Source organism: Somniosus microcephalus, chromosome 5, assembly GCF_052327205.1.
Source record: "Somniosus microcephalus isolate GS21.2 chromosome 5, FLI_Smic_1.0, whole genome shotgun sequence".
NCBI classification, from domain to species: domain Eukaryota; kingdom Metazoa; phylum Chordata; class Chondrichthyes; order Squaliformes; family Somniosidae; genus Somniosus; species Somniosus microcephalus.
The window spans coordinates 199,687,246-199,706,616 of NC_140991.1; the positions used below are offsets into that span (position 1 = coordinate 199,687,246).

Consider the following 19,371-nt stretch of genomic DNA (forward strand, 5'->3'; position numbering starts at 1 on the left):
GGGAGAAAGGGCGAAAAGGAAGAGACGAAAGATTAAAGATAACTCAAGACCAGTGCAAAACAGGAGGATAAGGAAGTGTTCCAGTCCCACACTGATGGCTCAATCAACATACTTGTTCCACACATTCTTATGTGATTCATAAATATTTAAACTGAAGTTTGAATCTTTGAAAAGTATTAGTACCACCACTGGTATACACATTTTATTCTCCATTGACCACAGCATTATGGGACCTTTTATCAATTCTTACCATACGAGGGAGACTCTCGTCCATCATCTTTATCCGACTCCTTATCTTTTCCCTTTTTCCTATGATGATGCTTATGTCCGCGATGCCGGTGATGCCTTCGGCTTTGTCTACCAAGTGGAACATGAACCCCAATGTATACAGCCCTATGACCTGGAAAGTAAAAAATATACCATCACAAAATGTCTGATGTAACCCACAGAAGCCAACACGGATTTTGAAAAATAGGAATTTATTGAGCGAGAGCACAAAACTGTAATTTTCCCCCCCCACAATCAGTGTGTTGCGGAAGCACTTGTACTTTTAAGACTACTCCAATATGCACAAACATCTGTAATTAAAATTTCCCCGAACGGATGGTGCTCATGGCAGTGTAAAATCAGGGCAATTTTATAAACTACTCATCAGTCTCCCATGGTGTAGCTTATGGTGATTATTGCATTCATCGCTTTATAATTGGGGTGCTTATGCCATGTAGACCACAATATCAAAGCCATTTCTTTAGTGACTTACTTGCACTTTGGTAATTGTATTTCACAACTGTCTCTTATTATTTTGTGAAGTGTAAATAAGTAGCCTTTATATTATACATGTACTCCTTTACTTATGTATTTGTTTTTTTATTCCATACCATTTTCAAAGCGGATTGTGCACAGCAAGATACACCAAAAGGAAAAAGATAATTGGGCACTGAAAGTCCCGTAATACACCACCAGCAGAGCAGAAATGTAGCTCGACCCAATCAGTTTGACTGCAGGGTCAGAAATTTGTGGGGGTGGTGCTAAGAAGAGGGATCTCTGGTAAAGGTGGAAGTCCCGAGTAAAGGTGAAGTCAATGAGAATCAGGGGGAAAACGCTCCACTGGCTGGAGTCATACCTAGCACAAAGGAAGATGGTTGTGGTGGTTGGAGGTCAATCACAGCCCCAGGACATCGCTGCAGGAGTTCCTCAGGGTAGTGTCCTAGGCCCAACCATCTTCAGCTGCTTCATCAATGACCTTCCCTCCAACATAAGGTCAGAAATGGGGATGTTCGCTCATGACTGCACAGTCTTCAGCGCCATTCACAACTCCTCAGATAATGGCCCATAAATTCGGGTCTCCACGGGTGAGTGCGCACGGGGTACTCACCAGTAAGCCCAATGGAAGTGCCAGTTTGCTGCATGCACTGCGCATGCGCGGGAAACCGGCACTTCCGTTCCCCTGAAAGCAGGGGTTCAGAGGTCAAACGCGTGCGTGGGAGAGGCTGCGCGTGCGCATCGAACTTCAGGTTTTTTTTTTTTAGGTTTTCCCGGGAGGATAACTCTCCAGAAGTTAGACATGCAAAAAGCAGGCATAAGGCCTGCTTTTTACAAGGCAAGTGGTGAATTAATTAAAATTAAAACATTTTTCCCCACAGGTTTATTATTTTTAAATACTTTAAAGAAAGGTAAGTTTATTTTTAGCCCCATTAGAAAATAAAATTATTTTTCGCAAAAATTTAAATTGTTTAAAATAGTTATTTCATGTAATTTATAGTTTATTTAAAAAGTGATTTTTAAAAATTTATTTGAAGATTTATGGCTGTTTTGGGGCCGTAGTATTTATAAGTCTTGACAGCTCTTCCTGTCAATCTTATGAATGGAGCATTCCCTGCTCCGATTGGCTCCCCAGGGCCCACGTGACCCCAGGGGACGCATCGAACTAACTGCACCCCTGGGATACGCAAGCACTGCGCGCCGGCAGCTGGACCAGGCCCCGGATCGGAATTCCACAGGGGCCCACAGCTCAATGGCCAGCGCGCAAGGTAAGTGCAGATCGGGGGCTTGCACCCGCGGGAAGCCCCCAACCCGAATTTCTGGGCCAAAAAAGCAGTCCATGCCCGCATGCAACAAGACCTGGATGACGTTCAGGCTTGGGCTGATAAGTGGCAGGTAACATTCGCACCACAGAAGTGCCAGGTAATGACCATCCCCAACAAGCGAGAATCTAACCACCTCCCCTTGACATTCAACGGCATTACCATCGCCGAATCCCCCACCATCAACATGCTGGGGAGTCACCATTGACCAGAAACTTAACTGGACCAGCCACATAAATACTGTGGCAACAAGAGCAGGTCAGAGACTAGGTATTCTGCGGCGAGTGTCTCACCTCCTGACTCCCCAAAGCCTTTCCACAATCTACAAGGCACAAGTAAGGAGTGTGATGGAATACTCTCCATTTGCCTGGATGAGTGCAGCTCCAACAACACTCAAGAAGCTTGACAGTTGGCTTTCCCCGCGGCCCGAAATTGACGTCAGCTTCGCTGGCGAGCTAACTGGTCTAATTTAAAATGAGACCCAATTTGGATCAGCCCTTGAAATTACCAATTCCGCTGCAGCGATCGCTCCCTGTGCCCAGTTTACACCGACAGGTTTGTGCTGTATAATTTCTACCACAAAATATCTTTATATAATTTGGAAAACATTTGACTACTGTTTCAGAAACTAAAAGAATTTGGGTTAAGACACTACTTACATAACTTGCATATCAGATTTCAAGGAAAACTAAATTTGTATGGTATGGCAATGTGTTTTAAAATTGTTTGGGGCTAGAAATTTGTTATAGCCAAGGAATGGGCAGCGTTTAGACAAAGTGGTGAATTAGCGCTAGGTGAAAATAGTCTAGACTGCATGCAAAATTCATCCTCACTCCTAATAAAAATTTTTGGAGCCATAAATCTAGTCTAAAAACCCAAAGCTCATTGGTGCTACACTGAGAGGCTGGGTGTAATCTAAACGCAAGTAATGATTGCCACAGGCTTTTTCACTGCTTAAAGGGGAGGTTCTCTGATGCTGCAGCACCTCATTCACAGCATTTTGTTGAGGCAGCTGCCTCAACAACCATAAGGAGGACAAGGAGAAGGAGCACTTATTTACAAATCCTGATGGCAGTATGCCGCCCCAGGGAGACCCCCCCGCAGGTTTTCCCATGAAGCTTTGGAGGCATTGGTTTTAGCGGTGGAGAGATGGCGGCCGGTCCTGTACCCACCAACTGGTAGGAGGCCCTCGCCACAAGTCTGCCATACTATGTGGAGGGAGGTGGTACACCACATCACAGACAGCACTGTGGTCCCCAGGACTCTCACCCACTGCAGGAATAACTAACCCTGCCCATCTGTGTGAGCTTGTGAGTGAAGGCTTCAACAAATGCTACATACCACCCATCTGTACCACAAGCTTCACACTGCTCAATGCACCACACCCCCAGCACTCACCTACCAACACTCAACCACATCTCTAACTTTGCACACAATGATAGCTATTCAATGATGGCAGGCACAAGGGTCATTCGTTATTAGAATGCATGTGATGTGTGTGAGATGTTGATGCATAAATTTAGAGAGAGTTTGGAATATTTTGTGGTCTCTCTCCTTTGCGCCAAGGAGGACGCTGTGATATGGCATGACACAGGGATGGTTTGATGGGGATGTGGTGAGCATTCATTCAAATCGGAGTCTGATGAGCTGGTCACAGGCCGCCCGTCTGGAAGCCCGATTGACCGGCTGCCTCCTCTCACTCCCTCCTGTGCCGTGTCTTCTTCCGCCGCCCTCTGCGCACATGTTCCAGTCTTCTTCGTTGCCTCCATTCCCTCCGCCGTAGATCCTGGAGGGCGAGGTGGATTGCCAGTACAGCCCCCATGATTTTTAGCAAGTGTTGTAGGTTGAATCTTTCAAGAATAAATGTTCCACTTTTCTACTTGCCATAACACTCCTGATACCAAAGAACCTTCAAAACACTTAATAAAACTGTTGCATTATCAGGAACTAGAAAGAAAGACTTGCATTTATATAGCACCTTTCACGACCACCGGATGTCTCAAAGCACTTTACAACCAAAAGTACTTTTGGAGTGTAGTCACTGTTGTAATGTGAGATACATGACAGCCAATTTGTGCACAGCAAGCTTCCATAAACAGCAATGTGATAATGACCAGATAATCTGTTTTTGTTATGTTGATTGAGGGATAAATATTGGCCAGGACACTGGGGAGAACTCCCCTGCTCTTCTTCGAAATAGTGGCATGGGATTTTTTACATCCACCCGAGCGTAAACGGGGCCTCATCTGAAAGACAGCACCTCTGACAGTGCAGCACTGCACTAGAGTGTCAGCCTAGCTTTATGTGCTCAAGTCCCTAGAGTGGGACTTGAACCCACAAGCTTCTGACTCAGAGGCGAGTCTGCGACCCACTGAGCCACAGCTGACACTAACACAAAGACAATGAAACTTCACTAACCTGACAGGTGCGAGTGATTGGGGCTGATCCCTTTAAATAACATCCCTGGAGCCGGATTCTTAGTGCTGCACACCAGCTCTCCCTGTCATTGTTAACTCCAGGCAGTGAGGTAAGTGGCAAGAAGCAATTTGGCAGATCGGGCAGTGAGCGTTGCTCACTCACTCACTGACGTCACGATCTCCCTGGCGTTGAAGTCCCCGACGATTGCTGTTTCGGGCAGGCTATGTTGGGGGGGGGGGGGCCCCGATTTGGCGTGCGGCGCTGGATTCGACAGGAGCGGTCGTTATAGCTCTCAACATCGCATTTGCACCATCTACTGGCGCTAACAGGCAATGCTAAGGGGACGAATTTTTCCCCCAGTATATTTACAAACATCCAAAGTCAGTTAAAGATAACCACGCACCTACCACAAAGTTCATTATACCTCACCAAAAATACTTACACAATTGCAGGAATAAATATTATTTTTTTTTTTTTTAAATATAGAAGTTGGGTGTGTTTGTGGTGTATTTTACATAAAGATGAACCAGTGAACTTGGGTGCATAATAGCAGCTTCATTTGCAAAGGAAGTGATTAATCCTGAAAAGAATAGCTTTGTGGTATACTAATCCTAAACTGATTGTCTTCATGTCTCTTTTCGTTTTCACAATTTTCAAAGAAAAGGAACTGCGAGCTCCCTGCTCAAAGTAGTGTGTGTGCTGCTGTAAAGGTGCTTTGGCCAGTAATTCAGGTCAATGGAGGGTAATATCCAAGTTCTTGTTTCCTACATTTACATTGCTGAAACTGGCAGAATTGCAAACCCACGAAAACAAGTGTGTCAAATATACCCTGTGAAGAATGTTTTACAGTACTATGAGGAATATCTTACAGCATTCAAAGAGAACCCAGGCCGGAATTTTCACATTGCAGAGCGTGCAGGTTTGAGTGTGGGTCGGCAGTTAAAAGTGCTGAAATTGACAGTGCATCGGGAACCCGCCGTCTTCCACGTTTAACTGGGGTTAGTTTTGAAGCGCGCCACGGACCCGCTCGGGAGAGGCAGGCGATCTCATTGAGATAGTTAACTGCTCGTCGAGACCCTTAACAGTGTTTTAACGTGAGGTTTCACCTTTAACTGGTTGCACACAGGATTCACGGACCTCGAGAAGCTCGCCCATGAAGGCAAGGTGAAGCCCAGTGGCCATTGTGCTACTCCATTACGTGACAGCTTACACCTGCTTCCTTGCCTAAGGGAAAGGCTCTTGCTTACACCATTTTGTGTGGAGATTTTGCAGGTCTGCAACCTCAGAAGCCACTCTCACCACATTGCAAGTCACTCTCACTACATTGGAGGATTATGCCTCTGACCTGGCATCCATCAGATCAGCATGGGTGCCACTTATGCTGTCTCACCTTGGACCTCAGATGAGCCCCAGCACCAACACCTGCAGCCTTCTCCTCACGAACCTGATGCTCCACAAGAGAAGTGGGGGGGGGGGGGGGGGGAATTCAGCACAGGAGTGCACCCCACCAGAGGTGATATCCCCAAGAGAGGGTATACAGGCAGAGGATGAGCTTCCTGGACATGACTGAGCACCAGTGCTTCAGGAGGCTCAGGCTATCGCGCCAGGTTATCGCAGACATTTGTAGCCTGCTGGAAGATGACCTGCTGCCCAAAGTACCTGGTGGGCACGCCTCATCAGTAGCTGTCAAAGTCACCACCCCCCTCCAGGGATCTGCAGCAGATGTTTGCAGGATCTTGCAGTCAGCCACCCACAAATGCACCATCCAAGTGACCAATACCATGTTTCACAAGTCAGCCACTTACATAAACTGTACCACTGATGAAGCCAGGGTTATTGAGCGGGCGCTCGGCTTTGCGGCTCTGGCTGGCTTCCCACGGGTGCAGGGCATCATTGACTGCACACGTGGCCATCAAGATACCCCCACATCACCCAGGATTGTTTGTGAATCGAAAGGGCTTCCACTCCATCTGCAACCATAAAACGGATCATGCATGTGTGCGCCAGATTCCCTGGGAGCCGTCATGACTCTTTCGTCCTGCGCCAGTACACCCTCCCGCAGCTCTTCATACCTCCAAACAGATTTACTAGCTGGCTGCTTAGAGACAAGGGCTGTGCACTGAAGACGTGGCTGATGACAGCCTTGAGGCCAAGCAATGATGCCAAGGAGCGCTATAAATGAAAGCCCTATGTCCACCAAATGTGTCAGAGCAAGCAATCGGCATGCTAAAGATGCACTTCAGATGCCTTGGCAAATCTGGAGGAGCCCTTCAGTATGCACCAGCCAGGTCTCCAAAATCATCGTTGTATGCTGCGCGCTGCACAACATAGCGCAGCAGCAAGGATTAGAACTGCAGGAGGAACAAGGCGCAGAACCTCTTTGGAGGAGGTGGAAGAGGAGGAGGAGGTTGAGATGGCACCAGCAGCAACAACATTGCTGTCCTCATAATAGCCCATTTTACTTAAGTTGTACCAGTGCACCCATCTGGCTCCCAGATGCTGTACTAACTTACCCTCCCCCCCACCACCAATACCACAAAGCAGTCATAAAATGACCAAACCATTCCAGTCAACCAAACACCCATTGCTCGAGGTTAAGTAATGTCTCACCATTCACTCCAAGTAACAAGGCCACTTCAACAACAAGAAGTATTTATATAGTGCCTTTAACGTAGTAAAACGTCCCAAGGCGCTGCACAGGAGTATTTTAAGGCAACAAAGTTGACACCGAGCCACATAAGGATAAATTAGGGCAGGTGACCAAAAGCTTGGTCAAACAAGTAGGTTTTAAGGGGCGTCTTAAAGGAGGAAAGAGAGGTAAAGAGGCAGAGGGGTTTAGGGAGGGAATTCCAGAGCTTCGGGCTTAGGCAACAGAAGGCATGACCACCAAAAGTTGAGCAATTATAATCAGGGATGCTCAAGAGGGCAGAATCAGGAGCGCAGATATCCCCGGGGGTTGTGGGGCTGAAGGAGATTAGAGATAGGAAAGGGGCAAGGCCATGGAGGGATTTGAAAACAAGGATGAGAATTTTGAAATCGAGGCGTTGCTTAACCGGGAGCCAATGTAGGTCAGCAAACACAGGGGTGATGGGCGAATGGGACTTGGTGTGGGTTAGGACATGGGCAGCCGAGTTTTGGATGACCTCAAGTTTACCTAGGGTGGAATGTGGGAGGCCAGCCAGGAGTGCATTGGAATAGTCAAGTCTAGAAGTAACAAAGGCATGGATGAGGGTTTCAGCAGCAGATGAGCTGGGGCAAGGGCGGTGACGGGCGATGTTACGGAGGTGGAAGTAGGCGGTCATTGTTATGCAGTGGATATGTGGTCGGAAGCTCATTTCAGGGTCAAATATGACACCAAGGTTGCGAACAGAGTGGTTCAGCCTCAGACAGATGGTGGGGAGAGGGATGGAGTCAGTGGCTAGGGAACAGAGTTTGTGGCGGGGACCGAAAACAATGGCTTCGGTCTTCCCAATATTTAATTGGAGGAAATTTTTGCTCATCCAGAACTGGATGTTGGACAAGCAGTCTGACAATTTAGACACCGTGGAGGGGTCGAGAGAAGAAGTAGTGAGGTAGAGCTGGGTGTCGTCAGCGCACGTGGAAACTGACACTGTGTTTTCGGATGATGTCACCAAGGGGCAACATGTAGATGAGAAATAGGAGGGGGCCAAGGATAGATCCTTGGGGGACACCAGAGGTAACGATGCGGGAGCAGGAAGAGAAGCCATTGCAGGTGATTCTCTGGTTACGATTAGATAGATAATAGAACCAGGCGGGTGCAGTCCCACCCAGCTGGACGATGGTGGAGAGGCGTTGGAGAAGGATGGAGTGGTCAACCATGTCAAAGGTTGCAGACAAGTCAAGAAGGACGAGGAGGGATAGTTTACCTTTGTCACAGTCACAAAGGATGTCATTTGTGACTTTGATGAGAGCCGTTTTGGTACTGTGGCAAGGGCAGAAACCTGATTGGAGGGATTCAAACATGAAATTGCGGGAAAGATGGACATGGATTTGAGAGGCGACAACACGTTCAAGGACTTGGGAGAGGAAAAGGAGGTTGGAGATGGGGCGGTAGTTTGCAAGGACAGAGGGATCAAGGTGTGTTTTTTAAAGGAGAGGGGTGATGACGGCATAGTTGAGGGAGAGGGGGACAGTACCCGAGGAGAGAGAACCATTAACAATATCAGCTAACATGGGAGCCAGAAAAGGAAGTTGGGTGGTCAGCAGTTTGATGGGAATAGGGTCGAGGGAGCAGGAGGTGGGTCTCAGACAAGATGAGCGCAGAGAGGTCATGAAGGGAGATCGGAGAGAAACTGGAGAAAGATGCAAGTTCAGGGCTAGGGCAGGGGGGAACCTTACAGGAAGTTTGGCCCAATGGGCTAGGGGAAGGAAGGGAGGTGGCAGAGACAGCTGAACAGATGGTCTCAATCTTAGAGACAAAGAAGTTCATGAGCTCCTCACACTTGTTATCAGAGGTAGCAGGCAAAAATGGACAAGACGGGAAAGTAGTGCAAAGAAATAAAGTTGTGTGTGTCATAAATAGAACTGAAGCTTAACACTAACATTTTGTCAAACACCCATGTGCATACCATTGCGTATCTACGATTGTGTCTTTTTTGTTTTCCTTTTCTTTTCCAAGTGCTTCTACAAGGTGCAGCCCCTGTGGCTTCAGCAGAGGGAGGCTGCTCACTTCCCTGTTGTGACTGCTTCGAAGTCCTCCAGGTTTTAGAGCATGAGGGCCCCACCAAAGATGGCTCCTTCTGCAACTGTGTAGGGGCAGACTCAGCCATCAGGATCCGATGCAGCATATGGGTCTCTGACTGAGGGGGAGACAACAGGGGAGAAGTGGGAGCGCTTTGAACAGAGCCCCCCATTTCCATGTCCCCTCTCATCACCATCCCTCTCATGGGCCACCCACACTTCCCTGCTAGCCAGAAGCTGGAGAGCACCTTGCTGCACATCAGTGGGGCGATGAATGCCCAAGTCTATGTTGGAATCCCTCCTAGAGAGGAGGTCAATGAGAGTCTGCAATCTGTTGTTCACAGCAAGCACATTCTCATTCAACTGGTGCATTAGCTGCGCCATGCAGCTGGCCATCCTTTCCATGGAACAGCACAGAGTCACCATCGTTAGCGATATGGTGCTGCTCATGTTGGAGATGGACTCCTCCATTCTCTGTACAATTGCGCACATCGTGGCTGAAAAAGCTGCCAGAGCCTTGTTGCTGCGCCTCACAGGTCAACCTCTGTCAACGGCCAGAGGTTCAGCATCTGCATCCAGCTGAGCAGAGCTTGGAGTGTCCTGCGCCCTCCAGCGAGACTCTCCACCATCTGCTCTTGCTCACTTGTGATCTGAGACACACCAGGTGACAAAATTAATCTATATCTCACTGACCCACCGACATGCGCATATCTGCGCTGGTGCTGGGTGCGCATGAGTCGGGTGACAGTGCACCCTCAGAGAATGGCGCTTCCTCTGAAGAGTCATCTTCCTCCTCTGGCAGGACAGTGGCAGGGAGGGGGCACTTGAGGGACCTGTGGGAGAGTAAAGACATGAATTAGACCTCATGACAAGAATGTGTAATGTTACCATTGTGGACATGGTGATATTTCTCTGGCTGCTGATAGCAGTCACCATGAGTGACTGTTGTATGCTATGTGGGATATTGAATCCTGTCACCAGGTTGCTGGGAGGTCCCCCTCTCAGTCTCCCATTGCCAGCAGCTCTGTTACTCCACTTAATTCGAGAGCCTCCTCCTCTGCAGGCGTCAAATTTGTATAAATCGGCGGGCCACCGCCAGTTGTCTCTCTTTCTTGCGCTCTCCTGTAAGGAGGGAAAGAGGAGAACTTTGAGCAAGAGTGATGGAATGAGTGTAAGGAATGGATGGGCTACATGTGTAGAAGTCGACTATGAGGGAGTGGCGTGACATTGCCAAGTGGCCTCCTTCTGTGGCATTACTTTGTAGGATTGCATTAGGATGATGGCAGGTGTCAGTGGTGGTTAGTCAGATGGGGATGTGAGTAGGTGCAGAGACAGTGAGGGATGGGTGCACATGCAAGGTAGGTTGGTGTGAGGAGTGACCTGCAGGAGTAGGCTTGGGAAGACAGAGTGATGGGGTTGGGGTGACACACACATCAGGATGTAGTTGAATGTGGCATTGCACTCAACTTTCCTGACCTCATGAGATCATTAAATCTCTTCCAGCATTGAATCCAGGAGTGGCTGACAACACGCCTGCTGCTCACTTCTTGGGCGATCTCCAACCATGCCCTCTTGGTTTCTCTGGCTGCTCTTTTCCTGCCGCCGATAGGGAATAGGGCCTCCGTGTGCTCGGACTCCCTGGACCAGGACTTCCAGGGAGGCATCGGAGAACCTGGGCACAGTCTTCTGTCGCTGTGACTCCCTCTTTGCTTGCACCCACACAAATCTCTGCAATATAGACCAATAGCCACCTCTCCCAACCACATTTATTCCTCCTCCAACAACCTTCAACTGCAATGTGTGCAAGGCTCCTTTAAATATCCGAGCTGAAAACAAGTCATCGGTGACATCATCAGACCCACTCCGTTTAATTGGGCTGGGAAAGCCTCATGACTTTCAATTGAGTTAAACGTGCAGTGCAGAACACACGGTTAAAAACTTCGGGTTGGCGACCCGCTATGCGGCCCGCACACACCTGCCCTGACTCTCAGATAAAGATTCCGGCCCCCATTTTACATAAATAAAACTAATTAGATTGTGCACCAACAATCTCCAGCCAAGAGCTGATGTGTCCTGAAATATAACTCAATCCAACATTTTTTTGCTCCAGACACACAGAACAGTACTACTTCCCATCATAAGGAAAGGGACTAGAATGTGAGCAGGTTTCTTTCTCTCAGTGACATATTACATGGTAACCCAGTCTTAGATTTATTAAGAGCATTAGTAATTTACAAAGTGCTACTCTGGTACTACTGCAACTTTTGAACTGCATAGTTTACATGGAGATCAACTCCAGCATATTAAACTGTATGTGCCATGTTCCCCAGAAGAGGAAAAATTCAAAGTTTTTTTTTTTTTTTTTTATAAAAAGAGGCCAACGTTCCCTATAAGCTGCGCAGCTCTCTGCCGGTCCCACACAACCCGGGACCGGCTTTTTCAATGTTAAGTTTCACGCATGTGAATGGGCGCGCACCCAAAAAACATTAGGGGGAACATTGAGTGAGACCATCTACACAGCTATCAGCATCTTACATTAGTGATGCATTTATGTATATCAAGTAGCAAACAGTTGCATTATAATGCTGGGTTTTCTTTAGAGTGAATTCATCCACATGAACTCCAAACAAGAACTTAGAACCATACAGCACAGAAGGAAGCCATTCAGCCCATCAGACCAGTGCTATCTCTCAAAGAGCTATCCCATTAGTACCACTCCCCTGTTCTTTCCCCATAGCCCAGCAGAATTTCCCTTTTTAAGTAGAGATCTGATCCCCTTTTGAATGTTACTATTGAAACTGCTTCCACCACCCTATCAATTTGCTGGGAAAAAATTCTCATCTTCCCCTTGGGTTTTTGCCCATGATTTCAAATTTGTGTCCTCTGGTTACCGATCCTCCTGCAATAGAAACAGTATGTACTCAAAACCCTTCATAATTTTGAACACCTGTATTAAATCTCCCCTTAACCTCTGCTGCTCCAAGGAGAACAATCCCAAATCCTTTAGTTTCTTCAGATAACTGAAACCCCTCACCTCTGGTGCCATGCTAGTAAATCTCCTCTGCACCCTCTCCAAGGCCTTGCTGTCCTTTCTGAAGTGTGGTGCCCAGAATTGGACAATGCTCTAGCTGAGGTCTAACCAGTGATTTATAAAGATTTATACTATAACTTTCTTGCTTTTGTGCTCTATGTCCCTATTTATAAAGCCAAGGAGCCCATATGCTTTTTTAACAGCCTTCTCAACTTGTCCTGCCACCTTCAAAGATTTGTGTATGTGAAAGGGGATGTTCCTGCACCCCCTTTAAAACTGTACCTGAGTTTATATTGCCTCTCATCATTTTTCCTTCCAAAATGTATTACTTCACACTTCCCTGCATTAAATCTCATCTGCATTTGTCTGCCCATTTCACCAACCTGTCTGTCCTCCTGAAGTCTGCCACTATCCTCCTCACTGTTTACTACATTTCCAAATTTTGTCATCTGCAAAGTACCCAAGTGCAGGTAGCATAAATAGAACAACAAGCCTACCAACTCTCATTTAGCAGGAATCTTGCACTTAACAAGCTCAAAAATCCTGGCTTTGCAGGTTCTCTTACATTCCCTCACTGAACAGAAAGAAAATGTTCGGTAGTCAGGGAAAACCCAGCATTAATAGCAGTAGTGGAAGCCCTCTCAAAACGATAACCTATGCTTTTTGATTACAACCAAAATTATTTCTGGCCAAGTTAAAATAAAAAGGACAACAGGTTAATTTGGGATATACAGAGTAAGACTGGAGATAAAAGGATTTAAAAATCATACAAGAAATACTATTGGCAGGAGGATTGAGTTAATTTTAAAACAGAAAAACGTAGATTAAAAAAAGAGTGAAAAGGCAACAGATATACTGAATGCAAGATTGCAGAGATCATTTGAAATGACAACTGGAATTAGTGGATGAAAGCAGCACAATTATTAAAGTTACTTCACTTCTGTCTCTACTCAAGATGGGGGGAAATTGTCCAAATCAGATATCAGATTTTTAAGAAAGGCAGAGGGAGAATGTGACAATAGGCAATTAATGAAGGCTGTGATTATAAAATACTTGACAACCTATTAACCAAAGTGTCTGACCCAGAGAACTATATTAATGAGTCTTAAGAGGCAGGACTAAAATGAGTTCATTAACTGACTTTGTTTTGTATGATTGTTAATGCAGGAGAGACTCCCAAGAATTGAAAATTGGCCAATAGAATTCCAATACTTAAAAAAGGGGTCAAGCAGCATACCTGAAAACTACAGACCAGTATGTTTAACATTTATTGTAGGAAAGTCTTTAAAATGGTTTAGAGAAATGCACTGAACGACTACTTGGAAAAACTAGTTTATGGGAGGCAACTTGGATTCAGAACACTCAGTCAGTCAGAGATTTTATAAGAACAGTGAGTTACACTAAATGGTATTGGGCACCGAGTTATCACCGATGGAGTCCGCTCCAAAATCACTCCAAGCAGTTTTGTACTGTTACAGGTTTCCATGCATTAAAAAAATCAAATTATAAATCAAATCGTCATCTTGAAATTGCAACTATAATGTAAACTTCAAAACCTCAAGAGACTGAGTTTTGAAAGATAACATTTTATGCAAACTTACTTTCTAGTTCTTCTTTCTCGAAGTTTGTATTGACAATTGTACTCGTTTTGCCCAAATCCACGATAGCTTCTTCATCGTGTCGCTAAAAAAAAAGTTGCAACACTGTTAGACTGTTACTACAAATCTGCAATCATTTCAAAGAGTACAGGAAACTTTGGTTTATCCGGAGGTTAACTGTCCTGAATGCTCGAGCCACCGGCAAAAATCAGGAGCTGTTTCGTTAGGTTTTTTTTCTTTTCGTTGCTTTTTTTCCCACCAGTCAGGCTCTGCAAGGTCTCGCTGAAGCTGTTGCAAACGTCTCTGTAGCTTAGCAAGGTACGGCCAACTGTTTAGAAGCTGAGCAACAGGGTTTGTTGCCAGATACGGAGCTCAAAATCTCCGTATGTTTCAACATTAGCGCTGGTTTGTCCGGCAGTTTTGATGGGACGGCAACAGCTCGGTCCTGTTGGTGCCGGATAGCACAAAGTTTCCTGTACATTGTTTGATGACTGGAGACATATATGACAATATTACTTTGCTAAGTATAAGACAATTACTATATATGCCTTTACGGCAGGGGTGTTCATACTGCAGCTCACAAGCCAACCCTTGAAGTCCAGTGAACTGTCCTAGTTGCACTCCTATTTCTTCATTCGTTTATTTTGTTTCAATTTGGTGGGTCTGGACATTTGAAGAGAGTTGTTCTTAGCACTAGTGGATAAATCCAAAATCAGGATACTGCCCTGAGGAACTCCTGCAGCAATGTCCTGGAGCTGAGACAATTGGTCTTCATAAGAACGTAAGAAATAGGAGCAGGTGGAGGCCATACAGCCCCTCGAGCCTGTTCCACCATTCAATAAGATCATGGCTGATCTTCAACCTCAACTCTACTTTCCTGCCCTATCCCCATATCCCTTAATTCCTCGAGTCCAAAAATCTATCTATCTCAGCCTTGGGATGGGCTTCATTTGAACCCTGCTGGGACTAATGTCCTGGCGAATTGAATAACTAGGGCTGTAAACTAAATAGTGGGGGGTGGGGTGGGGGGGGGGGGAGGGAGGGAGGGTTTAGGTGAGCAGAAATTTAAAAAGTCAAAGCGAAAGGAGAAGGCAATAGTGCGGGGTAATGATAACCAGAGCGTGACAGGAAGAGACAGAGCGTATAAACATAAGAGTGCATCAGAAAGTGGGGTCAAAGTAGGAAAAAATGGTAAAAAAGACAAAATTAAAAGCTCTTTATTTGAATGCATGCAGCATTTGTAACAAGATAGGGGAGTTGTCGGCACAAGTGGAAGTAAATGGGTATGATCTGATAGCCATTACAGAGACGTGGTTGCAAGGTTTGACATTTCGGAAGGATAGGCAGAAAGGAAAAGGAGGTGGGGTAGCTCTGTTAATAAAGGATGAAATCAATGCAGTAGTGAGAAATGATATTGGCTCAAAAGATCAAGATGTAGAATCAGTTTGGGTGGAGATAAGAAATAATAAAGGGAAAGAAGTCAGTGATGGGAGTGGTCTACAGGCACCCTAACAGTGGCTACACTGTAGGACACAGCATAAATCAAGAAATGATGGAGGCTTGCAAGAAAGGTACTGCAATAATCATGGGCGATTTTAATTTTCATATTGATTGGACAAATCAAATTGGCCAAGGTAGCCTTGAGGAAGAGTTCAGAGAGTGTATCCGGGGTGGTTTTGTAGAACAATACATTGTGGAACCAACCAGGGAGCAGGCTACCTTAGATCTGGTACTGTGTAATGAGACAAGATTAATTAATGATCTCATAGTAAAGGATCCTCTAGGAAAGAGTGATCATAGCATGATAGAATTTCAAATTCTGTTAGAGGGTGAGAAAGTTGGGTCTCAAACCAGTGTCCTGAACTTAAATAAACGCAATTACAAGAGGTATGAAGGCAGAGTTGGCTAAAGTTGACTGGGAAAATAGATTAATGGGTAAGATGTGTAGGGGTTCGCAAAATTCCCCTATTTTCCCTGAAGATCGGGAAATATTGGTCCACATCGTGGACGAAGAATTATGTGTTTTGAATTGCCTCTGGGTTGGATCAATGTTTTTAAAGCATACTCAGAGCCACGAAAGACTGCTCCGAGATGGACAGCACGTGGACAACACCGGAATCGAGGAGTTCTGTGGAAAAATTCGCACACCTGAATGGCAGTTCATTTTTATTAATAAAATTGTACCCTGGAGTTTGGTCAATCACAAAGATTTTAAAATGGCTGTCAGAGAAAGCATTGGCCAAGAACAGTGGGGCTTGGAAAAACAGCTTGTACAGCTTGTAGTGTGTCTGTGTGAAAGACCTGTCAATCAAACCAGGGAGGTTCCCTTTGTGGAGAGGCAAGGTTTGTTTACACAAAACTGCAGGATGTTTATTTACTTAAGGGATTAACCCACTTGAGACTAACCGCAGAATAATCGGCTCTGTTTACACAGAAATCCAAACCCATTCAAACTCCCTACACACACAATGAGGCACATTGAAGCTGTGGAAAGGACTTTTAATATGCAACAGTTTAGGAATGGATGGGCTTGAATCACCCATCACTCAGACAATACGGCAGTTGGATTCCTTTTGTTCAGCCCAGGGAGCTCCAGAGGTGGGCGGGAACATTCCGGCCCCAGAGTGTAAACACATTAAATCATTCCAACCACTTTGAATCAGCCAATCACAGCCTTTCTTTTGTGTATTGGAACTTTTGGGCGCGAGTTTTGCACACAGACCTTTTACAGCGCCAAACAGGAGTTGGCAGGATATAAAAGATAGCTCCTGAGAAGCTCGCTCTCTCTTACTTCGCTGGACCACAGGTGAGGTTTTCTGACTCCTCAGCAAGGCAACCTAGTAAGGAGTTAGGGGGGTGGTAATTTAGGGGAAATGGCTAAGATTGTTTAATTAACATTGTAGACATTAATCCCTCGTTTTAGCCGTCGGCCTTCCCCCATTTAAGCAATTTTACTGTAATTACTGTGTTCGTGTGGTATAGTTTATTTAGTTAATAAAGCTTGATTTTTCTCTCATCCAGACCATTTGTCCGTTTGATATCATTAATTATAAGTCCTTCAGTCAGAACTGGAAGGTGGGTTGGCGATTCAAAACCGCTGTTTGGAAATTGGTTTACAGTGTAGCAGCAAAAGGCTGCCTGACTAGGTGAATTACCGTAAACCAGGTAAAAGGTTGAAATTGGTCAGAGCGTAGGCAAAGGCTGCTGGCCAGGTAAATTACCATAAACCAGTTAAAAGATGCCCCCCTGCAGATGGTAGATAAGCAGTGGCAGACATTTAAGGAGATATTTCATAACTCTCAGCAAAGATATATTCCAGTGAGAAGGAAAGACTCCTAGAAGGATGAACCATCTGTGGCTAACTAAGGAAGTAAAGGATGGTATCAAATTGATAACAAAGGCATACAATGTTGCAAAGATTTGTGGTAGGCCAGACAATTGGGAAATTTTTAGAAACCAGCAAAGGATGACTAAAAAAAAAAGGTAGATTATGAGCAAGAAATATAAAAACAGACAGTAAGAGCTTCTACAAGTATATAAAGAGAGTAGCTAAAATAAATGTTGGTCCCTTAGAGGATGAGACTGGGGAATTAATAAATGGGAAACAGGGAAATGGCAGAGGCTTTGAACAAATATTTTGTATCGGTCTTCACGGTAGAAGACACTAATAGCATCCCAATAATAGATAAATCAAGGGGCTATAGGGAGGGGAGAACTTAAAATAATCGCCATCACTAGAGAAAAAGTACTCGGTAAAATAATAGGACTAAAGGTGGACAAGTCCCCTGGACCTGATGGTCTGCATCCTAGGGTCTTGAGGTGGATGCATTGGTTGCAATCTACCAAAATTCCCTGGATTCTGGAGAGGTCCCAGCGGATTGGAAAACCGCAAATGTAACACCCCTATTTAAGAAAGGAGGAAGATAGAAAGCAGGAAACTATAGACCAGTTAGCCTAACATCAGTCATTGGGAAAATGCTGGAGTTTATTAATAAGGAAGTAGTAGCAGGACATTTAGAAAATCATAACACAGTCAAGCAGAGTCAGCATGGTTTTATGAAAGGGAAATCATGTTTGACAAATTTGCTGAAGTTCTTTGAGGATGTAACAAGCAGGGTGGATAAAGGGGAGTCAGTAGATGTCATGTATTTGGCTTTCCAGAAGGCATTCGATAAGGTGCCACATAAAAGGTTACTACACAAGATAAGAGCTCATGGGGTTGGGGGTAATATATTAGCATGGATAGAGGATTGGCTAACTAACAGAAAGTCGGGATAAATGGGCCATTTTCCGGTTGGTAAACTGTAACTAATGGAGCGCCACAGGGATCAGTGCTGAGACCTCAACTATTTACAATCTATATTAATGACTTGGATGAAGGGACTGAGTGTAATGTAGCCAAATTTGCTGATGATAAAAATAGGTGGGAAAGCAAGTTGTGACGATGACACAAAGAATCTGCAAAGGGCTATAGATAGGCTAATTGAGTGGACAAAATTTTGGCAGATGGAGTATAATGTGGGGAAAATGTGAGGTTATCCACTTTGATAGGGAAAAAAAAGCAAATTATTTAAATGGAGAGAGATTACAAAATGCTGCAGTACAGTGGGATCTGGAGGTCCTTGTACATGAAACACAAAAAGTTAACATGCAGGAACAGCAAGTAATGAGGAAGGCAAATGGAATGTTGGCCTTTATTGCAAAGGGGGGGTGGACTATAAAAGTAGGGAAGTCCTGCTACAACTGTACAGGGCATTAGCAAGACCATACCTGGAGTACTGTGTACAATTTTGGTCTCCTTATTTAAAGGAGGGATAAACTTGCATTGGAGGCAGTTCAGAGAAGGTTCACGAGGTTGATTCCTGAGATGAAGGGGTTGTCTTATGAAGAAAGGTTGAGCCTATAGTCATTGGAGTTTAGAAGAATGAGGGGTGATCTTATTCAAACATAAGATGCTGAGGGGGCTCGACAAGGTAGATGCAGAGAGGATGTTTCCCCTCAAGGGGGAATCTAGAACTAGGGGGCATAGTTTCATAATAAGGGGTCGCCCATTTAAAATGGAGATGGAGGAGGAATTTCTTCTCAGAGTCGTCAATCTGTGGAATTCTCTACTCCAGATAGCTGTGGAGGCTGGGTCATTGAATATATTAAAGGTGGAGATAGACAGATTTTTAAATGATAAGGGAGTCGAGGGATATGGGTAGCGGGCAGGGAAGTGGAGTTGAGGCCAAGATCAAATCAGCCATGATCTTATTGAATGGCAGAGCAGGCTTGAGGGGCCAAATGGCCTACTCCTGCTCCTATTTCTTATATTGAACATACTCAACGACTGAGCATCCACAGCACTCTGGGGCAGAGAATTCTAAAGATTCACAACCCTGAGTGAGGAAATTCCTCCTCATCTCAGTCTTAAAAGGCCGGCCCCTTATCCTGAGACTATGTCCCCTCGTTCTAGACTCTCCAGCCACGGGAGAGTCAACCACAACCATCTTCCTTTGTGCTAGGTATGACTAGCCAGTGGAGTTTTCCCCCTGGATTC

At 45.3% G+C, this 19,371-nt stretch overlaps 1 protein-coding gene across 11 annotated transcripts in view; it reads right to left on the minus strand.

Annotated features, from left to right (window-relative positions):
- The window catches only part of LOC147117517 (sodium bicarbonate cotransporter 3-like), a 288,206-nt gene that overhangs the window by 179,580 nt on the left and 89,255 nt on the right, over nucleotides 1-19,371 (minus strand). For all 11 annotated transcript variants that reach the window (XM_085988558.1, XM_085988561.1, XM_085988562.1 and 8 more), the window contains 2 exons: nucleotides 13,836-13,917; nucleotides 251-400 (listed from right to left, as the gene is read on the minus strand). In XM_085988558.1, coding sequence (XP_085844684.1) covers nucleotides 251-400; nucleotides 13,836-13,917 — 232 coding nt within the window. Of the gene's footprint in view, nucleotides 1-250; nucleotides 401-13,835; nucleotides 13,918-19,371 lie in introns of those variants that run through there.